General features: G+C 28.3%; 1 protein-coding gene across 1 annotated transcript; it reads left to right on the top strand.

The window, feature by feature from the left end:
* The first annotated feature begins 9,782 nt into the window (after window positions 1–9,782).
* LOC132933540 (plectin-like) lies at window positions 9,783–20,798 on the top strand. The gene is made up of 5 exons (XM_060999815.1): window positions 9,783–10,043; window positions 13,666–13,713; window positions 18,719–18,967; window positions 19,051–19,252; window positions 19,323–20,798. Exons 1-5 carry the CDS (start codon window positions 9,969–9,971, stop codon window positions 20,579–20,581), a joined length of 1,833 nt encoding a protein of 610 aa, XP_060855798.1. The 5' UTR covers window positions 9,783–9,968; the 3' UTR covers window positions 20,582–20,798.
* Window positions 20,799–26,443: the final 5,645 nt, after the last annotated feature.

Here is a 26,443-nt window from a genome sequence, read left to right on the forward strand (position 1 = left end):
ATACATAGTTCGGAGTCCTTCATTAAAATAATATTACAAGGATTAATATAATATATACAATTGGTAGGTACAGACTGTATATAATGTCCGAAAATACTTTTTGTCAAAAGTGTTAAATCGTTTGATCACAGTTTCTTCTTAAAACAATTAGATTCCTGAAATTCTATATTTTCACATTTTATATATTTCTTCATTATCAATTTTTAAAACTACATCAATCAGCTTTATTGTCATATAAAGTCAGTGTAAATTCCGAAATGTAGAATAATTATGTTTTATAAACGATATAAAGTTCATAATAAATGTCTACTCTTGGATAAGTTTTTAATTAACTAACTATAAACGTTGAACGTCAAAAGTTTTTGATAAAATGAGAGAGAAGAAATATTAAAATATTTTGGTTCTCACCTTTTTATTTACAAACCAGCTCATCTCGTTTTAAATACTTTTTTGTTTGAAATTTTACAATTCAAAAGTTAAATTTAAGTATAGTAACTAGTAGGTATAATTATTAAAATGTCCAGTAGGTATAATATTATATGGTAATAAATAATAATACATGTGTTGATTATAAATAGTTATTCGAACTAGGTTTATATGAAAAAATATAAGTAATATATTGACCATCATATATACATTACGCAGGTACCTATTCACATTTGCCTACACTATAAATTACTACACTAAGTCACTTCTACACTATATATCAATAGGTACCTATATAGGATATATATACGTATACGATACGTCATACCCATACGTATATATTTTATAAACATTTTCAGAAAATTATTCGGGAACAAAGTTATAACATTTTGATACGCAGGTATAGTCCGGTATTAAATTTATTATAGTGTAGGACATTTTTGAAATCTGTAGACAAATAATCTAAATAAGTATAGAATTTAGGGAAATTAAATATAAAATAAAAGGGGACGACGCTGTAGCATAGCTAGAACTTAAATTTAATAAAACAATATCGATTAAAATGTCATTTTTATTTTATTTCACAAAAAAATCATAATCAAATTAACTTCTAAAACTTAGATAAAATTATAAAATAATATTAAGAGGATGTCAGCGCACTATTTGTTTTCTCTATCTGGCCCACGCGCAGCATAGACAAAACGCAATAAAAAAATATTGTACTCACATTAAAATGATGTTTAAATTGTTTTGAGACAATATTTAGACAAATCGATATGACATTCCCTCAAAAATATTATTCTCTATCTTTTTTGTAATGGGTGATTTTACTCTGAGATTACTTAAAAACATAGAAAAATGATTCTGCGTAAATGCGTTTTGTCTATGTTCCACGTGGGCCAGAGAGAGAAAACAAATAGTGCGCTGACATCTTCTTAATAAAAACCACATTGTTACTTATATAAAAAAAAGTAGGTATACCTACCTATTTTCATAGAGAACATTTTTATATTGTTATATCTTCATCGGAGTTGTCAATTACAGCAGATAAAATATTATAATGATATACAATAAAATATATAATATTATAAATTATTCATTACACTATTCGATTCGTCAGTTGTGCATCTGTTTCTTTTTTCCATCGCACTTATGTAGTTTCAATTGTTTGAAAACCCGGCCATCCACTGGTAAGTGGTAATACTTTAATAGTCACTCTACGGTGCGTAGTATACTGTAGCTACAACTTTTTCGAGTAGGTATATCTTGTTATTGAGTTGGTCATAACTCATAATAGTAGGTGTGTTAAATATGAATTCAATGATTAATGATTCCATACGAAAAACGATTCTGAGCAGAGATAATCAGTCAGCTTGTAGGTTAGGTGTTTCGATATTCGGTTCGGTTAGGTTAAGTTCTAAGGTATGTTTTATTTTATATTCACATTGCTATTAGTATATGTTATTATTTAGTTTTCTATATTAGGTCCCTATTAAATAGTCGGTAGGTCGAATAACATTTTGTTGAAAATGTTGCATATATTGTTTTATGTAATTTTTACAATTTTACTTCGAAGTCAAATAGCCAATACTAGCTGATATAATAATACCATAGTCCATTTAGAACAGTCCGGCTATAAATATATGATATAAATTCTTAGCTTAAAATAAGTATAAATATTTTAAAAATTGTCTTCTGAATAGAAAATATAATACGTATAATGGCGCAAAATGTCAAGTTCCTACGATTAATATGTTTTGAATTAAAACTTGGTATAACTACAATCGTTCGAGGTAAAATCATAATTTTTTGTTTGACTATCCTGCAATTTTGTCAGAATTTTAACTTAAAACACTCTTAAAAAATTAATGGGGCTTGACATTACACCAAATTTTTTTAAAATTCAATAAAAATAATAAATGGAAGAATCTGGTATTACATTTTTAAATTTCATAAAATATATATTTAAATGTTAACTTTAAAATAAGTATTGGTGAATTTTCTTGATTTTTACGAATATTTCCAACATAAAAAAATTGTGACTATGGATTTTTGATATTTTTATTGCTGTAGAACTGTTTCAAAAATAATTTAAAAAAATTTAATATCTTTAAGTAGATCAAAAGGAGCTAAAATATTTTAAAAATGATTTCAAGCCGAGAATATATGGTGATACTTCGCTGTACCTATCAATATTTAAATAATAACAATCTAACAAAATCGATTTGTCGAAAACTGGTAAAGTAGTAAGACTTTAGAGTACCTACTATATAATTTTATGCATTTAGAACGAAACGAGTTACCGTAACGAACGCAACTCGCAAGTATTGCTATCGGCTAATCCCAGAAACTATAATAGGTACTTGACCGATTTTAATAAAAGTTATTTTAATAGATTCCTTACGATTTGAAGAGTGTTTTCAACTTCATTTTTCAACCCCTATTTGGCATTTTCTGATATAGGGTTTCTCACATTCTCACACATAAATTTTGTCTAGATCACAAAATACGAATATTTTTGGATTTGCGTAAAAATGAATGATTGCAAATTGTATACAGATTATTTCACTAAAATAATTATTATAGAATAATTTTATAAAATTATTATATTATTTTTATAGAAAAACTGGAAATAAAACTCTTCCTAAAATGTTGCACTAATTTTTATGACATTTTTGTGGGTCCTTGAATGGTTTGTTTTAATTGGAATTACCGGTAGTAGGGTCAACATGGTTACATCGCCTAACCGGAACATCTAAAGACATGAGTATGACATTTGGTCAGTAGGTACTTTATTTCTTTGATGTAAAGACCAAAATACCAAATAATATAGGATTTTCAAAATTTGAATTTTAAAGAGGTCCACAGACATGAATTTTGAGATTCATGGTTAAATTATAATTTTTTTTGTTATTGCTATTGTTAGTTCCAGATTATAATAGTAATAGTATAAATTAGTATTTATTTTGTATATAAAATATACCATAGCATACATTTTTTTTTGTTATTACATTGGTTACTCGGAAGATGAGGTTAAATCCAAAGTCGTACCTTATAAATTTTTAGAACAGTACCTAGAGTCCCAGAAACAACTACTTTTAATAAATCAATGTGAACTAGTAAATAATAATGTTAATAATGGTAATGATCTAAAGGCAATCTTTGCATGTAAGATAAAAATTGATAAAAAAAAACCATGGCGTGGTAATCGATATTTTTCCTCTAATCCTCCTAATAATTTGGTAAAAAAAAAAATATATGTACCCAACCCAAAAACATATAAGTGTAGGTAAAAAAAAGGTTTAGCACAAAAAAATCTGCACATGGGCTGCAAAGCTGAGTTATCCAGCTAGCTATAAATATAATACCTATATTATTAAATTATATTTTAATACATTTTGAAAATTATATCTATTAATGATAGCTATTTTATTTTCTGGAACCAAAGCAAACATATATTTTTGTATAAACAAAACAAAATAAGACTTCAGAATGTCTCTTTAAAATACGAATTTCATAGAATCACTTCTTATTGCACATCTAGAGAATAAGAGACTATTCCAAATTTCAAGTTCTTACGTTTTGTCGTTGAGAAATAGTGATGAGTGAGGGGTATTTTGCTTTCATATCAATATAAATTAACCGTTCAAATAACAGTTGAAGAAAATTAATGTAGCGTGATAAACATATTACCGTGACCTAGTTATAAATAGTTGTCTGTAATCTGTATCAATTTTATATTTACGCCTCGTTTAATGTTATGCAATTAATTAGCAAGTAAAACAAGTTTAAAACTAATTCGTTTACATATTATTAGATAAATTTGAGTTATAAGTTTATAACTCAAAATTTAAACACTATACATAGTGTATTATTATAGATTTTTAAATTCGGAAAATATACCAACAATAGGCAAATAAAGTATTTTTAATTGTAGTAAGTCGATATACGTTATTGATATTTAATTTAAATATACTATATTATACGATATTATATTACTATGTACGTTTATAATAGGTAATTAAAAATATTTTAATTTTAGTAGGTACTTAATACTTATGCATAAAAATGTAATTATTGATTAGGTATACCTGTATAAACTTACAATTTAAATATAATATTGATATGTAGGTATTTATTCCAGGTGTGTATTGCAGGGTAATATACATATTTTGAGTATACGCCATACTTTCCAAAAATGTATCTAAAAAAAGATTTTCTTTCTACGCTAGCAAATTATTCAAATAACATAATTTTGTTACTTATTACATAGTTCTCAAAAGTGTTGTTTGAACAACTCAAACAACACGTCATAAAAAAAAAACAAGAATATACAAACTATATAAATTTGATACCCATTTGATATGTAGATAATATAAATCTATTTTTATCCACTGTAAATCTTTTCAGCAGGCGATCTATTTACACATCAGTTGTATATTTTATGATTACGTTGTATGGTTCTTGAGCAGTGAAGCGGGTTAAGTTAACCACAGATTTGAAACGAAATAAAGAGGGGGGAAGTAGGTAACCTCTCTGCTGTAAAGTATTATGCTACTTATACTTATAAGTTTTAACCTTTAGGTCATAGGGATCGAGTGTACCTCGCTATTGTAGAGCAAGTTACTGTAATGGATGTGTTCAATTTTAACTCAATGTTAAATCATTGCATTCCATAAAACTATTAGACGTAGAGCGAAGGCGGTGACAGAACCTATATTATTAAGTAATAAGTATATTTTATGATATATTTATGTTGCTATTAAAGTTATTTATTTTACTATAAGTAATACGGTAGTTGGAATTTGCCAAAAACATTGTATTTTTGAAAATTTCATTGTGTGTATTAACTACAATGATATACGTTAAAAGTGACCATGAATAATATTGTTAAATTACAACAAAAATCAAAATGAAATCGTTATTCTTCATTTTTCATCTAATATTTTTGTCCAATTTTTAACTTAAAATGTCAATAAAAAAAAAATATAATTTATATATCTACCCACATATTTAGATTTTTGTTACAGTATGTACAGCTTATTCGAAACTTTGTATTAAATTTTCAAGCTTTTTGATTCAGTGAAAAAATTTAATCGACATTTATAGAGAAAAACTAAAAATAATTTAAAATTTAAAATGTCTATTAATAATGATCTCAAAAAAAGTAAATTAGAAGTAGATTAGGTATATTTAGAATATTATACCATGTTTAGGAAATGATAATAGGTATAAACATTTTGTGAAACTTTGTAGTATCTAAGATTCTAAGATTATGTTTAAGATTTTGTCAAATACTGATAAAAATTTCTGTTTTTCCATAGTTTTATTTTTTGCTTTTCCGGTTGTTTTGAAAAGTACCTACTGTGAATTTTAAAGGAGTTAAAAGTGTCCCAAAAAGTTATGAAAGACCATTAAATAAAAAAACATACTTACATCATTGTAAAATCAATATATTTGAATAATAAAATGCAATTAATAAAACAGAATTAATTAATAAACAAATAATAAAATAATATTGCTCACCATCACCTTATAGGTACCAAGGTACTTATAAAATTAATATTATTTTCACCGTTTCACGTGTACGCATTTCTTTATAAATATTATTATAAGCTAAGCTCTAAGCCTCCAATATAACCCTTTATATATAACCAATATAACCCTTTGGCCTTAGGTACATTTTGATTCATCGGGTATAATATAATACTACTTATAAACATAATATTATAATAAATAATAGGTAAATCGTAAAAGCATCTCAGGACTGAGATACGTTTCACTTCTAACTCATCTAATTAAGTATTAAGTATATACTAGTATAATACTAGCTCCTAAAAGGCTAAAAAAAATGATAAAATGAACAATCATCATTATTTATAATTTACTATTTACTATTTTTTCTAATAATAATAAATTAAAAGGTATAAGTTATAGGTATAGGTTAGGTAAAAAAAAGGTAAGCAAATGGGTACCACTCTGCCTCTGATGTACATTAGGAGTCATGTAGATGTGGGACACTGTAAATTGTAATGGTTGTGTTAAATATAAATTATAAAATTATAAAATAAACATATTTAGTGAAAATGTCTAGTATCACGGATGGACGTTTTTGTATTACAGCCAAATATGATAATCATTTAATGAAAAATTGTTAATTTACGGGAGAATGTTTAATTTCAAACGCTCATAAAAAATATTGTGAATTTACGCTAAACTTATTTTTGTAATAATTACACTATTCACAACTTATGAGAAATCATGTATTAAATTGTCAAGTTTTTTGACCGAGCGATAATTGTATATTTATATTATATTAGCAATATTTGAAAAAAAATCAAAATTTCTTATACTTATAAATATCTCAAAAAAAGTCAAAATATTTTGAAAATTTGTATTATGTATGGAAAATAGAAAATTTAGTGTATCTACGGTTATTGGTTTTTGAGTTACAGCAAAAAAACAAAACGATCATGATAAAAACTGATTTTGTGTAAAAATGCCTGCTTTTTCTCAAATTGTTTTTTGTTTTTCCCTAGGCTTTTAAAAACTACTGGGACCCCCAAAGTACCAACTATATTCATTTTCCTACTAGAAAAAATGTTGAAGTATAAAATCGAAGCATTTTTACTATCCCCACAGGTGATAATGGACGCAAAAAAAAAGCACATTTGTAAATAGCTCCGCTCAGAATCTAAAATTAGTACTACTTATATGTGTAAGTCTATACGGTATTTGGTACCACATAGTAATTAAAATTATTAAAAATTATTTTAAATTATTTTATTAAGTGCACCGTGTTAATGTGACATATGCATGCTGTACCCACATACGATTATTACTGCCAATATTTTATATTCCATTTCCATTTGTACTTAATAATATGTTGTATTCAATAATATTCATTAAATTTGAAAAAGTAAATGTGATTTATGAATTATAAATGAGTATATTTTTATTAATAATAAATGACTAACGATTCCGATTTTAAGAATTTCGAAAAATAGGTATAAAAATAACTTTTATTTATCTCGCCCAAGGTTGACTTTTTTATGGTTTCGCGAATGTTTGCAACAATTGCCATTGATATTTATACTAACACTTGACATACATATTCGTCTCTTGGATATAAACATATTTTGGGCAATTATATATTTAGATAATTTTTGTTTATTCACGCCATACGATGCAAACAACATAAATATTATTGAGATGACCCAGTTCTTACACTTAACCACTTAAAACAACAGTATGGAAAACCTTGCTGTACTGAACAGATTTATTTATAAATTACAATCATACATTTCGAGGTTAGTCCAGTGGCATAGCCAGGAATTTTGTATGGGGGAGGGGGCTAAAAACAATTTGGTGAAAATGTGTTGGAAAAATATTATTTTAGCTCCGTGTATGTGTGACGTCATTGTACTGGAACTGCACCAGAACTTATATTATACGTGAAAATGTTGTTCAATTCACACAATAATGTGCCCTAAAATTAGATTTTAATTTCATGTGTTTTTTTGTGCAAAAGACGAATGACGATAATACAACTAGCTTTATGTTATACAGATGTTGTACTTTCAACAACATGTGCAGATATTTATGATACAAATATAACTAATTTGTTCATACATCAATACTTAATACTTATGACGTATTGTAAAATGTATCATTATTTAAACTGTATTGTAAAAACACACAAAATGCATGTTGAAAAAATTAAATTAATAAATGATAAAATAAAGATATAGCGTTTAGTTTTTTATACATTAAGTAATGTAAATAAAAACATGACACCAAACCATTTTTCTTCGAATTCAATACATTTAACGCACTTGAAAGCTAACAAACTTTTTTTTTGTGCTCTACGCTTTTTTGATATTCTTTGGTTAGTACCTAAGTAAAAAATATTATTCAAAGCAGGGCTTGCATTTGAAAAAAATTCCGTTTTTGTTATTTACAATTAAAACGTTACACAATGTTTGCGTTTATCGTTATTTAGAATTAAATCGTTATTCAACTTTTGCGTTTATGGTTATTCAAAATAGTGTTAATACCTATTGAATTTAAAATTAATAATAGTTAATAACTAATGCTGGTAGTAATGGCCCGGATACGGAATATAATATAATCAATTCTTAGATTAATTGCATGAAATAAATGTTTCTACGAAACCAATAACACATATTGCTTGCATTTGAAAAAAAATTCCGTTTTTGTTATTTACAATTAAAACGTTACACAATGTTTGCGTTTATCGTTATTTAGAATTAAATCGTTATTCAACTTTTGCGTTTATGGTTATTCAAAATAGTGTTAATACCTATTGAATTTAAAATTAATAATAATTAATAACTAATGCTGGTAGGTAATGGCCCGGATACGGAATATAATATAATCAATTCTTAGATTGATTGAATGAAATAAATGTTTCTACGAAACCAATAGATCTTTTAAATAAATAGATTTTAAAATATTTCGTTTTTGGTTATTTTTCGTCAATGAAATTCTATAAATTACGTTTTGCGTTATGTTTTGTTAAACGATATATAACATGTTTTGTTAATCGTTATGTTTTGTTTTGAAGTATTTAATTTTTTTTGATTATCGCTTTCCGTTATAATTACGCTTATAGATTTCAATCGTATTTTGTCAAACATAACGTTATAATCATAACGTTTGTAAGCCCTGATTCAAAGTGCATATATATTTTATATAAAGAATAATGATGAAAAAATATATTTATTTCTCAATTTTGGTAGGGGTTTGATCGACGGTAGTGCTGTCGTCAATGCCACAAACCGATGGGCAATGCTGTAGGTGTGTAAAGCTTTTTAACGTTTAAAGTTAATTAAAATTAAAACATACTGTGTATAATATAATAATGTTATATATCAATATGAATACCATAAAAAAAAATTTAACTAACTATACTAGGTATAGGTACATGAGTTATTTTAACGCTTAACAACGCTTATACAAAATATTATGTATTTATGAAATAAAAAAATCCCGAGAATTTTTTTTCCCTGGGTGGCTGAGCGCCCCCCCCCCCCTCAACCTAAAGACGCCCGTGATTGAACAATGTATAATATCATTATTATAATACGTATAAATAAGTTTATGTTGATATTATTATTGATCCATCATTGTCATTGTCAAATGCCAATTGCTAAATATATCTATGTACAATGCACTCTCGCTTATTTTCTCGGTCCTTGATATTATTATTCTTATTCGCATTAGAAAACAACGGCGGCTGTTACATATTCTGTTCTAATAATAAATCCTGTTCGGGCGTCACGCTTCGGCCGATTAGTCAGCGCCGGTGGACGCCGAGTGCACACCACTCGATGATCGTATCCCCTCTTTATCCACATGTATGCTTATATATAATGCTATTTTATTTAAAGAATTTTAGTGACTACAATACTTTGGATTCAGACATTTACAAATAGCTGAACCGTTCGCACGATCCACTAAACGCAGGGCTATCTTAGAAGTTAATCTTCACCGGTCCAATACACTTAAATAAAACAAATATGGTTTACTCTTCCGACTTTTACACTTCCCGCAGACCGGCGTACTACAAACCGGCCAGTTCTTATTCAGTCACCGTAAGTTTTTTTTGATTTGTAATTATGTATTTCTATTAATTAAAAAATAGTTAAGTTGTGTCGTAATTATTAGCGGTTTTATGATGTCAGTAAAGGATAAATTAACGTTATCAAAAATTACCCTCTGAGTAATAAAGTCACCTGCTGTACCGTCTTAAGGGTTAGGTTATATGTCTGAAGTCAATTTCTTTACCACCCTTAATTATTAATGGCAATCATGACCCCGTATATTATATTTTATGGCATATTTTTGATTATTTGACAACAAATATTTTTATACTTTTATCGATTAAATTAACGTGGTGTTAAAACTTAAAAGTTCCGGAATGCAATCCGAACATATTTGGCATATTTTGGCACGGAGGTCTGTCTAAACCTTACGACGGCACTGCTTGAAACTTTCATTAAAAAATAAAAGGCATACATCCCCAGTTCATAAAGAAAACCTCCATCACAGACAATGTATGTTGTTAAATAAATTCTGTGCAGTCATGCAATGGCATAATAATAAACTATGAATTCTTTGCGAGGGGGGTAAAATATTAAATAGCCGCATTGAAAAAAAATGTATATATATTATATAAGTGTTTTAAAATAAAAACTACTAGGAAATGTATAATATGCCATTCACATATTACACCATTGGCTGTGGTGGAAGTGTGGCTAACGACATCGAAAGAAAATACTAATAGTTATATACTAAGTGTGTTTGTGTATGTTCGACAACGATGACGACCATATTGCATTATAAGTTATATTAAATAATTAGTTAGACGTTATAAAATAGATTATTTTGTACCTCAATAAATTGTATTACTTATTACTTATTATTTATTACCAACACCAAGCACCATCAAAATATTTCCATGAATCATGGGTTTATTTTTTCAATCATTTGTAATTCAACACTTATTTTTGTACATTATGTTTATATTTTAATTTTTTAAAGAATGTTCTCGAGTGTATAATTTATGCATACCAATATTTGGCGACTTGACCATTTCTGGGGCTCCGTATTTATTAATAACGCTAACGCACAAATCTAAATTTAAGTTTGTAAATTCTTTTAAACTTTCTTTCTTACACACAAGAATAATTATCCAATACATTGGTAAACAGAATAATTAAAAAATGATGTATAAATAAACTTTATTTTTTGTAGGACCTTAATAATTGAAATTTGTCACCTTTATTCTATTTTATACACAATTTTTATTTAATTATTCGATGACTGCATTGACTAGGTACAATTTTATATGCATTTATACACTTGATTATTTTTATGATATAATTGTGTTATTTAATACCTATCCTAGGTAGGTACGTAGACATTTTAAGATTGATTTTTCTTTTAATTGTTTGTCACCTCGTTTAATATTTTAATATTAGTAAATTTGTACTTATATTATATTGCATATTTGTTATTGTTTTAAACAATAATTTGTTTTATTGTTACATAATATTACCTATAGGTACTTCTTAAGTAGGTATGTACAATATTGATGTTGTGAAATATAAGTAGCCGTAAGCTTCTTAAGTGTTACATATTATGCAGATTTATAAAATATATAAGTTAGTTATATAATATATTACAAATTATTTTTAAATTAAGCTTATATTATGTACCCATGACCCATGGATGTTAAGTGTTTATTTTAATTATTGTAATTCAGAAATTGATGCATAACTAAAATATTATACCGGTCGTTTGTGTAACCAACATATACACACGCACATTTTAGTCATAACTTAGATACCTATATTGGAAACCGATTAAATTCCCGTATTTTGCATATTAAATAATACATATAGGTATAGATATACTTATCAGTGTGTGTGTGGGTGTGTGTGTGTTATAGTCAGAGCGCCACCAAGAACACGGGCAACCCAAACCGGCCGCGTTTACCAGAAACACGGTTCGTGTCCCGTGGCACAAGGTCCCCAATGTCCCCCGTCCCAGTCAGGTCCCGTTGCCTTATCTAGTGTTTGGGAGAAGAGGCGACATACACCAATTGCAACGGGAGTTCCTCGGGGCTGGCAACGAAACGGACGTAGAAACGGAAACAAAAGAGTTGATTAAGTCCGCACTGGCTCGCAGACACTTGCACGAAACCGAAACGATACCTTCCAAGAGCCGCCTGAACCACTACCGGGTGGATACTGAAGGGCACGAGGGGCACACTCGGCGGCGGATACTGTTCAGCTCGATGCCGCCGACGTTATACCGATATTAGAAATTAGAACAGACGACAAACTGCCAAACAATGTTTATTATACCGTTCCTCGATTCATAAACAAATAACAATAACATTTACAGTTTTCACGCATTCGGCAGTCGTGTCATTTTCTATATGTATACATTTACCGCAACAATAATATAATTTTAATAATTACATTTATGTAATAATAATACATTGGTAAAAGGTGTTGGTAATAATATTATATACATACAATATACATACATACATACATACATACATACATACATACAGACATACATACACATTACATAAATACATTCAACAAAACAGAATATTACTATTAGCCGGCAGTATAGAGGTATAGATAAAATCATATTATATTATATAGACGGTAGTGTTGTGACAGAATCGTTACACTCGTTAAAGACATATTACGCCGTGTTTACACTTTTGTATAACACGGGGTGCCAAGATACCGGAGATTTTTTTTCAATTTTCAATTTGTAATAGGCTTACGAATCAGGATGTTTTATATTAGTTATTAGAAACAATTATTTAAAAAGACAGTATTAAGAAATGCGTGACGTGCGCGTTGTGTTTTATATGTATATAGACGCCCAGCAGATACTCTGTGAGCTCGTCGTACAGCACACCTGCGCCGATTGAAACAAGAAGACAATATGAATACCACACTGAGCAACGCGTCGAGTCCTCAGGACGTCCGGGCTCAAGCTACTCAACAGAGAAGGTAACCCGCACAAGTTCCTCGTCTGATGGTCGTCCCGGAGGTTACCATTCGTCTTATTCTACAACCACCAGTGGTCGCTTGCCCGGAGGCACTCCCACCTACCGTCACTACTCTTACCGCGTCTAAATTAATTGACTGGAAGCCAAGAATCGAAAAACATAATATTATTATACTACCTATATAATAATGTTATTAGGTGTTGTCATACTTACATGCAATCATGCATATGTATAGATACACGTATAAATACTAATTGAAAAAATATATATATATACTATACAAAAAAAACTACGGTTTAATATAACAATATTTACACAATACGCACGCACGCATTTTTAATAATAAATTATTATATATTAAATTAATAACTTATAACTGGTGTATAGAATCTAATATAGTTTATTTTATACAGTTAGTTAATTTTAATATTGACACATGAAACATATTACATATAACAAGCACGTTACAACCACTACTACTGCTATTACTACTAAATTAATTTTTAAAAATATAATAATATTATATAATATATTTCGATATTGTCGTTATCGTTGTTGTTGTTATTGTTAAAAATAAATATTATTTATTGAAAAAAATATCTCATCGTGTGTTTAATATTATTTTATTTTCAACTTTTTTCCTATAAATGAATATTATTTATACTTGATTACAGCCACTGTATTCGTCCGATGGCTATGATTTGCCACCTACTTACTATAAGGTAATTATTAATCGTCTAATGTTATACACATACACAGAATATAATATAACATCACTGAATAGGAATTAGGTAGTAGGAAGATGTTTTAATAAAAAATAAATTGATAACTATCTAAGTTACTATTAACAGTTAGGAATTAGGTAGTAGGAAGATGTTCTAATAAAAAATAAATTGATAACTACCCAAGATAATATTAAATATTTAATATAAATATCATATATTTTCAAAGCCATAAATAAATTGAATACTAAATTGACAATTTAATCAACAAAAAAATAATATCCGACAGGTATTTAGTTCTTTTTATACATTTTCTCCCGATTACATTTTGATTTCAATAAATAAATACTATACAGAATGTCTATTATTGTTTCACTGCATTTGTACTCAACTGTCCAGTCATCAAAAATATTTTAAAACCAAAAAATATTCAAATTTATAATGTGCTTGATACTTAGATGGTGTCGGCTTGCACACCAAAGGCCCATTGATCAGTTTTTTAAAGAGCTTCACAATGAATGGCCTTGGCCCCTGCAGTAAAGAAAGTTGCGCCTAAAAATTACGTTAAATATTTCGATAAATACTTCGCCAAGTCCCTATAGACCAGGAACACGCCGAGAAAAAATACAATTTGCGAGACCCTAAAAAAAGGAGGACCAGGCCAATATTGAAATTGACGCAATAATAATTTTTAAAACAAATATCTATTGGAATTTAAAAAAAAAAAAATAAGCAGAAATTAAGTGATGTACTACAACACTGATATAACTGATTATTTATATAAATACATAATGAATGCATATATTTTGTTTTATAACTTATACAACTCTATAGTCTATACTAAATTATATTTATAGTCTTTTTACAGTTCTTCTATCGTCTATACATATTAATATACAATACAAGTATAATTTATAAACATTATAGGCAATATCCTATTATCCATATTTGTTAATCTGGTTTAATAAAGAAGTAAAGGGAAATTTTATGTTCAACGCGTGCAGTGGAAATCTAAACTTAGGTCTTAGACTCTAATGGTTTTTTTAACTTTATTTGTTACAAGCAATATGTATTGATGTACAATCTATTAATGTAACAATAACAATTTTAAACATGTGATATTATAATTATAATATTATATATAGGTAAATGAAAAAACAGCCACCGAATGGCGACATATGTTTATATTTGTGTACCTAATTTTTTAAATCCTAAAAAGTACATTGATTAGAATTTTGTTATTTATATTTTATGTGATGAGTTATATTAATTTTAGCTGAAAATTGTATAAATATGACATTATGACGTATTAGGTATTCAGGTTACAGTCTTCTTACTAATTATTATATCCGGCATCATATATAAAACTCCATCTATTATATTATTGTTTAATCCAATTCGTTTTTAGAAATTCTTGAAAATTATTTATAAAAAGTGGGTAAGTGAATGTCGCTTTCCTGTATAGTAGGTTATAAGTGGGTCACTGCAGTGGATGATGTTAAATTTGAATTCAATGATATAATATAATTGTATAAGAAAAACGATTCTGAGCGAAAACAGTAAGCCTATGATATTACTAAGTATATTTGCTGATATTATTGTGAATCAAGTAATTTATATATAACCTATTTACGTGGAACCTTGTTTTAAATTTTTAATCCTTAGCTATAAAAGTTGATCATTTTATAAATTTTTAACTACAAAATAATATTATTACATTTTAAATTTGATAAATTTTGTCAAAATTTAAACTTTAAATGCTTATAAAAAATAATTGTGATTATGTATTTTTAATATTTTTCAACTGCTATTCTAACGATATATCAGGAGCCTTGCATAAAATTTTCACTCTTTTTTACCCAACAAATAAAATTTTATTGATATTTATAGAAAAAAAAAACTGACAATGTCCGTAAAAAGCTCAAAAAGAGTTAACATTTTATCGTGTATAGAAAATGCTAATATAAACATTCAGTGAAATTTCCAAGTATCTACAGTCATACGTTTTTTAATTATAACAAAATAAGAAAATCGTTACATGAAAAATCGAGTGAATATCAAATGTAAAAATATGAATTTCAAACGCTCATAAAAATGTAATTTGACTTTCTTGTAGGCATTTTTTTTTTTGATAAAGGTAGACAAACTTTTGAGGAATATTGTATTATATTTTAAAATCTTAGATTTAAAAAGAAAATTTTTTATGAATTTCTAACTCAAAATAATTTGCAAATTTTCGTCATTTTTACGTATTTTGTCAATATTTGAACTTTAGATGCTTATAAAAAAAAATTGTGACTACGGATTTTTAATTTTTTCATCTGCCTTTGAAACAATAACCTAGGATCCTTCTATTAAATTTTCAAGCTTTTTTAACCAACAAATAAAATTTTTTTGATATTTATAGAAAAAAAACTAAAAAAAATGGAAACTGAAAATGTCCATAAAATGCTCAAAATAAGTCAAAATATTTGGAAAATGTTATGGTGTATAGAAAATGCTAATTTAAACATTCAGTCAAAAATTCATATACCTACGGTCATTTGTTTAAGAGTTGCACCAAAAACCAAAATAAATTTAGCCTAACCTAACCTAACAGATTTTGCGTAAATTTTTCTTTAACTTTTCTTTGGTTTTTCACTGCACTTTTGAAAACTACTGGTAAATTTTTACTTTTGATCCCCCAAAGTACCAACTAGATTTACTTTCCTATCAGAAAAGATACTGTTGAAGAACATCTAAGCATTTTTACTGTCCTAAAAGGTGATGACAGGCACATCATTGTAAAATCAATTTTTTTCCGCTCAGAATCTAAAATAATTGAATTTTTTCTATAGTGGTTTTCAGATATTTTTAACATATTGTCTGTCATCTTCTTTTAATATTATAATATTATTTCAACGTTTGCGTGCATAAAATAATATACTTAATATATTAGTGGGATTGGTATTTCATAGTTAGATGTCATGAACTACTTATTTAGATTACCATTAAAGTCACGACAAACAACTCGCGAGTTGCGAGAGTTATTTTAAAACATGCATGTAGATGAAAAAAATATGTTTAGTGTGATTCCGTAGACTGCAGCATATTTGATTTCGTGCCAGACGAACACATACTAATAAATAATAATCATGAAGTAGGTACCATGATCTTTTTATTTTAATCTTATAAGACAGTAATTATAAGTAATTGGGTAATGTAGGTAATTTTTACGGGTAATACAATATTTTTATTATTTTATTATTATTGGTACATACCTACTTACTTATTTTTTTTTATGGATATAAAATACAAAATAATTAATAATTAAGTAATATTAAAAAATAACCCAAATTATGGTTTTACATTAAGTTGATCCTATGGATGAAACTTACAAGAAATCGAAGTCTGTACATTTCATGGCTTTTCAAAAATTGGATTAGTGGTCATGTGTATTTAGTTGTACTATAGGAACAATCAACAAATTATATCCTAAGTCAAAATATCTAAAGTATACAAATCTAGAATTATAAAAACCAACGCACAGAGAAAAAACTAAAATTTAAAAACAAAAAAAATATAGCCTGTTCAACAAAAATAATATTAATATTAATAATAACAACTTTTATTATTTATAAATAATAATGAAAATTAAATAACGAGTTGAGGTACCTTAATCACATTAAAAAAATAAATCTTTAATTTGTTAATGACTGTCCGGTATAAATGATTGTAATATACAAATAAATGAATTAGTATGTTGCATGTCATATTTCATAAAATAAAATAATTAATACAATACTATAAGTATTTAAAACATATCTACGATAGGAACAAACATCATCTTTGGCCATCGGCATTACATGACGTATTATATATTTTGATTATTTGAATCTATATCGTACATTCGTACTAGACAGTATAGGTATATATAGGTTACATAATAAATCAGCTCAATCACAGACAATTTTATCAACATTTTTATGCTTCATAATGATAATCATATTTGTATTAATTATTATTACCTAATATCATCGATGTAGAAGAGTACATAGTATTAATATTGTAACCATCAGATTCCATCAGTTTCCATCAGTCTCTACTTTCCTGGTGACTATTTTAGAATTATAATGATCGTAATTTCGTATGTTGTTTACGTATTCAGCAGTGAGTTAAAAAAGTAAAATAATACTTAGTTATCATAAAAGTACATCTTACTTATTAAGAGGACGTCGCAACCGCATAATATGTTTTATCCGTCTTACACGCGTACGACATACCAAATTTTACGCTCGGCAGATCACGTTTAACCTCGTAATTTTAAAATTAGAGTCAATTGACCTCTTATAAAATTTAAAGGTAAGAATATTATCTAGGACATCTTATAGGCTTTTTGTTATATTTTAATTTTAAATTGAGTTATGAGTATTCAAAGATGTATAAACAATTTACAATTTTAAAATACTATAAATACTCCGCGTATATGACGGAGACAACATATAGGTATGCGGGTGCGACGTCTTCTTAGTACAAATCAATTTAAAAAGTATAAAGGGTAGACATAAAAAATATTTTTTTTTACATGTCAGTATTTTAAATGAAATATTTATTTTATGTAATTCATACTCAAATAAGTTATTTAAGATTAATTGTATTATTATTTATAACTTAAATTATAATACATTATTGACATTTGACAATCATACTCAAATAATCCAATTATTATTATTATAAGCAGGCTATTTTCAAATTTTATTTGGAGTTTTTTGTCCTATCCATTGATTTTTTTAACCTTAGATTTTAGATCTATAGATAAGTATTTTGACTTCTATATTATAATACATTTTATTTTGACTTAGATTCGTAAATTAAATATATTACTTATCTAAAAATATCTTAGCAATTGAGTTATATTTCAATGAGTTTTCAAGATAAATACACCTTGTATCTATATGAAAAATTAAAACTTTTCGCATGCAATATTATTATATAGTAATTAATTAATATTCTAATCACTAATCAGGCGCATCAAGTCTATCAGACGAGTACTACGCCTACTCCATTTATCTTAACACCATCGATATCAACTGGGAAACCATCTTCAAAAGTTTTACCTTACAACGGTTATCCTTATAATCACCATCACTACGTACCATTACACAGAAGATCCGCAGCTACAATTCATGGTGTTTTAGATAGGATAGAACATCGTCCGCGATCTCATCCATCGTACGACGCTACTGATGAGTATCTAAACTCTAGGAGTTCTACAGTGAGAACCAATTAAATTGATTAATAATAAATATTAAGATTTATTTTTTTTATTAATACTAACTATTATTTTGATGGTTTTAGAACTTTGATGATGTTACAAGAGATATCCGGGCTCAAACTGCTGGATTGCTTAAACAAGTATATACTCCTACAATCAGACCCAAAATATCTTCGGTGTCTAATGGATATAGTGAATTACCTATAGCACAACGTATAGAATCTGATGCTTATATTGAAAAGATCCTTTCCGACTCCGATTCATATCGCCGCGACAACAGTATTGGTATAATATAATAATAATAATTACCATTATTGTTTATTAAACAATAGTAATAACATTTATATTTTTGAAGGTAAAGGGCATTTGGCTTGTGTGTCATATGCTGGTGGCAAGGCATATCCAAGGAGAAGGCCACATTTGTCAAAAGAAGTTGACGACAATATCACTATGTTGTCTTATTACAACAAAACTAGAGAAGCTGTGGCGGCATCCTCAACAAATCCAACGGTTAAAGTAAATAATACAGAAACTCCGAAATATTATCCGAAAAAAAAGTTAGAAGATGAAAGTAAAAATAATTTTAATAAGATTGAGTCCACGCAAATAATTTCTAACAAGAATTTAGCAGCTGAAAAGGAAGCAACTCGATTAGCTTCAGAAAAAGAAGCAGCAGAAAAGGAAGCAGCTCAGTTACATGCTGAAGAGGAAGCTGCTAAAAAAGAAGCTTCTAAATTAGCAGCAAAAGAAGCAGCTCGGTTAGCGTCTGAACAAGAAGCAGCTGAACAAGAAGCCACTCGGATACTAGCTGAAGAGAAAGCAGCTGAAAAGGAAGCAGCTCGGCTAGCAGCTGAAGAAGAAGCAGCTCGGCTAGCAGCTGAAGAAGAAGCAGCTCGGCTAGCAGCTGAAGAAGAAGCAGCTCGGCTAGCAGCTGAAGAAGAAGCAGCTCGGCTAGCAGCTGAAGAAGAAGTAGCTCGGCTAGAAGCTGAAGAAAAAGCAGCTCGACTAGCAGCTGAAGAAGAAGCAACTCGACTAGCAGCTGAAGAAGAAGCAACTCGACTAGCAGCTGAAGAGGAAGCAACTCGTCTAGCAGCTGAAGAAGAAGCAGCTAGAAGATCTGCCGCTGAAGAAGATGCAGCTCGATCAGCATTAGACAAGAAAGTTGAAGAAACCGAAGAAACTGAACAAGTAGTCAATGAATTTACTACAGAAGAAGAAATCGATCAATCCGAACAACAAATAGAATTGTCTGAGAAAACTAGAGATATAAGCTCGGAATCCCAAGAAACTAATGCTGCTGCGATTGCAAAATCGTCAACTACAACCACCTCCACGGAAATAATTAACGAAGATGAAGGTGGGGTTAAAACGACTGCAGTATTTCAACGAACAATCAAAAAGACAACTACCATAACAAGTAGTACCTCTGTTGTATCTGAAAACGACGGAGATATTAGTTCAAATGTTGAAATACAAGAGATAGTTGAAGAAAACGGTGACATTGGCGAAGACGAACATGACACCGAGAATATAGATGTTGCTCAAGCAGAAGGACAAGAATCGTCTGAGGAGGAAGATGAATCAGAAGAGGAAGAAGAGTCCGAAGAAGAATAAAAGTTTTTTTTTTAAGTTTATTATATTAAATACATTTTTATTTATATTATTTATTTCAAGATTATTATAATCATTTAAATATTTATAATTTATATAGGTTAAGTTTCTATACACAGTGTTTAAATTATTAATAATTTTTAAACATTCAATATTGTCGTTATGTTATAGACAATAGACTTATAAGAGTTTGCATTTAAATAGTATAACATTTAACATCTTCAGTATTGTCATTTATTTGTTATAGAAAAAAATATATACTATATTTAAATTATTTAAACAATGAATTTGATAATAAGATATATGAAAGATAGTATGTATATTTCATTCTATCATTTAAATATTAAAAAAAAAACAAACACCAAAACTATGGTGTGTATTTAAATACAAATATATAATATTTAGGTACCTACCTAGAACTCTATAGTACCTTCATACATTGTTGCCATTTTTCAAAGCTTTTACGTGTTGGCCGTCGGAAGCAAAGCATCAAGACGTCAAGTTAAGATGTAGATTGTACGTATGTAGACTAACTAATTAGTACCTAATTATAATAGTAATATACTAATATATACTATATTACTATAATATATATTATACTCTATTCGGTAAACCTTATTTGAATAGTTTATGTACTCGTAAATTATCCACATTTCACAAGTTCCCGTAGGATTAGACCTATACCTACTTATTGTGTAAACGGTAACACTATTTTATAATAGCATTAAAAAACACCAGCATTAAAATAAGATATTATAATTTAAATCAGTAATTCTTAGTTCTTGCCCAAGACTTAATATTATTATATTATGTAATTAATTGACGATTTTCTATAAAAATACCAAACCTATTAGTAAAGATTTAGGCTTAGGGTTTATTAATTATGTAATATTTATTCACATAAGTGATATCCGATATATACCTATATAATTAGATATAATAGGGGAGAGCGGGCAAGTTAATTAATTTGATTTAAAAATTTATGTATTAAGACATTTAGTGGTCATTCTCGATTTCTCAAAAACATTAAGAAATATTAAAATAATATATTGATGTTTAGATGTAAATTATATCAATAAAAATTAATAACGATACCATTTTTCTTTGTGTTGTCATTTATTTGTTTATTGAATTACAATAAATGTTAATGTGGATGCCTAAACAATATTGTGTCTACAGTTCTCCAAAATACTTGGTAAAACAAGTATTATATTGTGTCATTTCAAAATAGAATAATATTATACTAAATAGAGTTATTTCTATATAGAGGTTTGTTTGAGATATACAAAATGTTATTCAACTGAATCTAATCCATGGGTGAATTTATGGGGGGAGGGGGGGAGGAGGGGCAACGTGGAAATATTAAAATTTTTTTTAAATAAAAAATAAAATATAATAATTAATTGTGTATAATATATATATCCAGATAGGTACATAACCTCATAATAAATGTAGAAGTTAATACAGTTTCGTATACCTTTTAGTGTGTTGAGGGTGATTGATAAACATTAACAAACAGATCAAGTATTAAGAAATCCTCTATTTCTGTAAAGGCGACTCGCCACCACTTAACCTACTCCGGACACAACATTACGGTTCACTGACGACTAAGGCTCTAAACGCACTGCGGTATTTTCGCCGTGGAGTCCAAACGATTCTACCGTTCGCGGATTTTACTATCCGCACCGCACTACGTTTTTTTTGTCGCTGATTCAATAAGGATTATCACAGAAAATAAACCGTCACAGTAGGTTCTTCTCCGTGGAAACAATGTGTTTACTTTACGAACGGTGCAACGACGCTGCCGTCAAACCGTTGCATGTTGCGGTGACCAACGGCGAAGAACGGAGAAGAACGACGAAACCGTCGAGTGCGGTGCTGTCCATCTAAATATAGCAGTTTGGTTGTGAACCTAAAAACCGTTGGGATCAAACCGTTCGGACTTGACAGCGAAAATACCACAGTGCGTTTAGAAGATTGATTCTGATTATAATGAAAACAAATTCAAGATGTAAAAAATTGGTAACAATATAATATAACATTAAAAAGTTTGTAAATATAGACTTTTAAACCATCTTACCAAAAATAACATAACATATTGCCAATGTTGAAAATTTCTTTTTTCCCTTTTTCCCAGTAAACGAATAGTCTTTTAGTAGTTCATCATTAAACAAATTATACATCATCCTTTTAACCATGGCTTTTACATATTTTCCGCCAATGTAGGATAATTCATTGACCTAATTATAGAAAAAATATATTAAGTTAATTATACATTATTAGTTGAAAATAACTTTAAATATGTTATTACAAAATTAGATCGGAATATATTACCTCTAGAAATTTTATCTTCAAATATTCTATTTTCATTATTCAATAATATTGCACAATCAGCCATATCATTCAACAAACTAAATAGGTAACTTATTGCTATATCATTATCATAAACATTAGAGTATGTTCATGATCATTATAAACATTACTATCTGATCGTGTTTCTAAAATTTCTAGTCTTTGGCCCAATTCAATTTAATTATTAACAACACGTCTTAGTTCATGTTTAATAAATGTTGGTGTATGGAGAAATTCTTATAGAAAGTAGTTACTTATTAATGTTCCTAACCAAAATCACGTCTTCGCTACAGAATCATTTTTCTTATAGAATGATATTTTATCATTGAATTCAAATTTAACACTATCCATTACAGTGACCCACTAGTAACATACTATATAGCAGTGTGACACCCACTTGCCCACCTTGTTTATGTTTATAAATAAATATTTGCTTAACACTAATTAAATGATAGTTTGTCTTTAACACAGTTCTAGTGGGATCTACTGGGAAATTATTAAAATTTAGTGACAGATCTACTGGGAAATTATTAAAATTTAAAACAGCAACGAGTCTTTAAAATCTTTAATAATGCTGAGAATGCAAATAAAGTAATATTATTTTCAACTGTCCAAAATGCGCTAATAATTTAAGAATGGAATTTATTATCACTATCAAAAATATTATTTCCATTTGACGTCAGAAGTCCATTTGACATTCATAGTCAGAATCTGAGCTATAATATTCAAATTCTAGTTTGCTTACACTATTATCATTATATTTGAAAATGTGCCCCCTATTATTCACATTTACACTACTGACGAATGAGCAAATTCGTAACATTAGTCTGGGCTGTACAGTGTACTTGATTGTGGTAAAAATTGTTCTTGGTTTTCAATAATAAAATTAACTGTTTCCTAAATATCTTCTACGCTTAGTAGATTTACTAACTGGGAATCGAAGCATATTGTAAATGAAACAAATATTAAACTTTAAAATGCTATAGTTGTAGAGTTATTACTCAAGTTAATAATCAGTAATCACTAATCAGCATCTTATGAAAACTGATAACATTTTACAGCCACTTAATTACAAGCTTTTAAATAAAAGTAAAGTAGACATTGAAAAATTATAAATAACCACAATTGACAATTTACAATAATAGATAAAAATAGGCGGAGATCTTAATACTAATTACCGGAGCGACTAATGTCATTTATGCTCAATAGCAGTAAGTAATTACAAACATGTAGGTACATATAATTAAATATTACTAATAGTTAACAATATACCAAGTTCTAACTATAAAACAATATTTAAAAGTTATAATAATAATACGTTATAACAAATCAAATTCTGCTTGTAGGTAACATTTAATAAAACAAAAAAATATTTTTATTGAATTGTTAAAAAATGTATACCTACCTATATAAACGTACAAATATATTGTTATACATACCAAATTACCAAAATGTTAAATAATTACTTGAAATCGAATACACTATGTGTACCTGCGTGCGTGGGTTGGTAATATTGGTATCTAGGTAATGCCTATATATACTTATATAGTAGAATAACTGCAGTGCTGGGCGGTGAATAGTTGAAATAATAGCATTAGGTACCACAATTTTTATAGAATAGAAATCGGATTACACATTAATATGCACGCACTGACGCACTTATTAATCACACTTAAAGATATAGGTAAGAAAAAACACAATTTTTATATTCGATATTGCCATTAACACTACAACAAAATCATAGTTTTTTTTAACTTACAAAAATGAATATTAATGTGCGATGTATGTAACATTCACTATAACAGACGAATGCCGAATTGCCGAATACTCAATAGTGAATACCGCCGAATACCGATTACCGTCTGGCGCGTCTGCCAATGGGCCGAATAACCTGCAAATAACAATTAACGTTTAAATGTAATCGTATACAGACGTACAGTCGTGACGCGGCTCGCTGGGTGATTCTCGGAGATTCTCGACGCCGTCATGTTTCAGGTACCTAGTACAATTATAGTACTCCTATTTAAGTTTTCCCGTATTTAAGAAAGTTATAAATACATGGAAGTCCAGTGTCATGAGCGTCAAAACGTAATTACATAAACGTATAGGTATATTAATTATTAGGAAGGTCGAAGGGTCGTAGAACAATAATTTTGTATTTAAAGATAGACTATCGTGCAGTATCGTGCGTCGCGTACTCACGTATATTATAAAAGGCATAATACTATAGCCAATTATATACTATAACCAGGGCCGGATAAGAGCCTCCACTAAATGTGGTTTTTTTGCATCCAAGTATAAAACACAATATATCATTTTCAAAATAGATTTAAATCACAACTTGAATAAAAATGTTCAATCAGTAATCACTGATATTGTCATAAATTTATAAATAAATGTTATTATTAATATTCAATAACTACCTAATAATATATTTATATATTACTAGCTGATCCCGTGCACTTTGTTGCACGTTAAATGTACCAACTCTATATGACTTAAACTTTGTTCAATTGGTTATTTAATATTCGGTGTATGGTGTTTAAAATTTATCTTAACTTTTCTGTTGCCCGGAATAAAAATTCGAAAGTCATTCATTTGGGCGAATAACTCAAAATTTACCTGAGTAAAGCATGTATCATTTAGGTGAACAATTAACCGATCGTTTAGGCGAATTTATAAATTATTGAATAATAGGGAAGTAACATACCTACGTAGGGATACAATAATTTTTATATTACTACAGCTTAATATTATTATTATATCGTTTCGGCTGATTGGTGAATATAGATAATGAACGATTATATTTTGTTAGCTTGTACTAAGGCGGAGACAAAACATTTTACTCAATATATTACGTAAAAATACTAAAGAAATACAAGACTATACATTAAAATCATGGGAAGAATATCAAACCGAAAAATTAACAATAATCGATTATGTTCAGCAAATGGGCTAATGAAATAAATTTAGTTAAGGTAATAAATATAATATAATAAATTATACGACAATATAATACATTTTTAACCATACCAGATAGAGTTAACTGAGAGTCCTAAGTATCTAAAAATGGGAAGGAAAACATATTAGTATATATAAATTTTGATAAATATATATTTATAGCTTGCCCAAACGATGTATTAGATGAATTAGGGGTCCGTGTAAATTTCGCACAAATTATATATAAATTCGCCCAAACGATATGTTACTTTGGGTCATTCGCCCAAATGAAAGTCCCCCAAAAATTCTGATTCGCAGCAGTACCTACATTATCAGGTAAGCAATCCACCTGTGGTATATCGCGGACACCGTGCTGTTTGTACGTAATAATGTCGTATGATTTAACTCTAAAGTTTCAAAGTTATACCAAGTTTTTACTTAATTCCACCTAGGTACAGTGGATTAATATAATCAATCAATACAAAATTGGATAGCCTAACCTAACCGTACTAAAATCCGGTGAATAAAAAAAACCAAATTTAACCCTTTTTAAATTAGTCTATCTTTTTTCCA

This window comes from Metopolophium dirhodum, chromosome 1 (genome assembly GCF_019925205.1).
Source record: "Metopolophium dirhodum isolate CAU chromosome 1, ASM1992520v1, whole genome shotgun sequence".
Taxonomy (NCBI): domain Eukaryota; kingdom Metazoa; phylum Arthropoda; class Insecta; order Hemiptera; family Aphididae; genus Metopolophium; species Metopolophium dirhodum.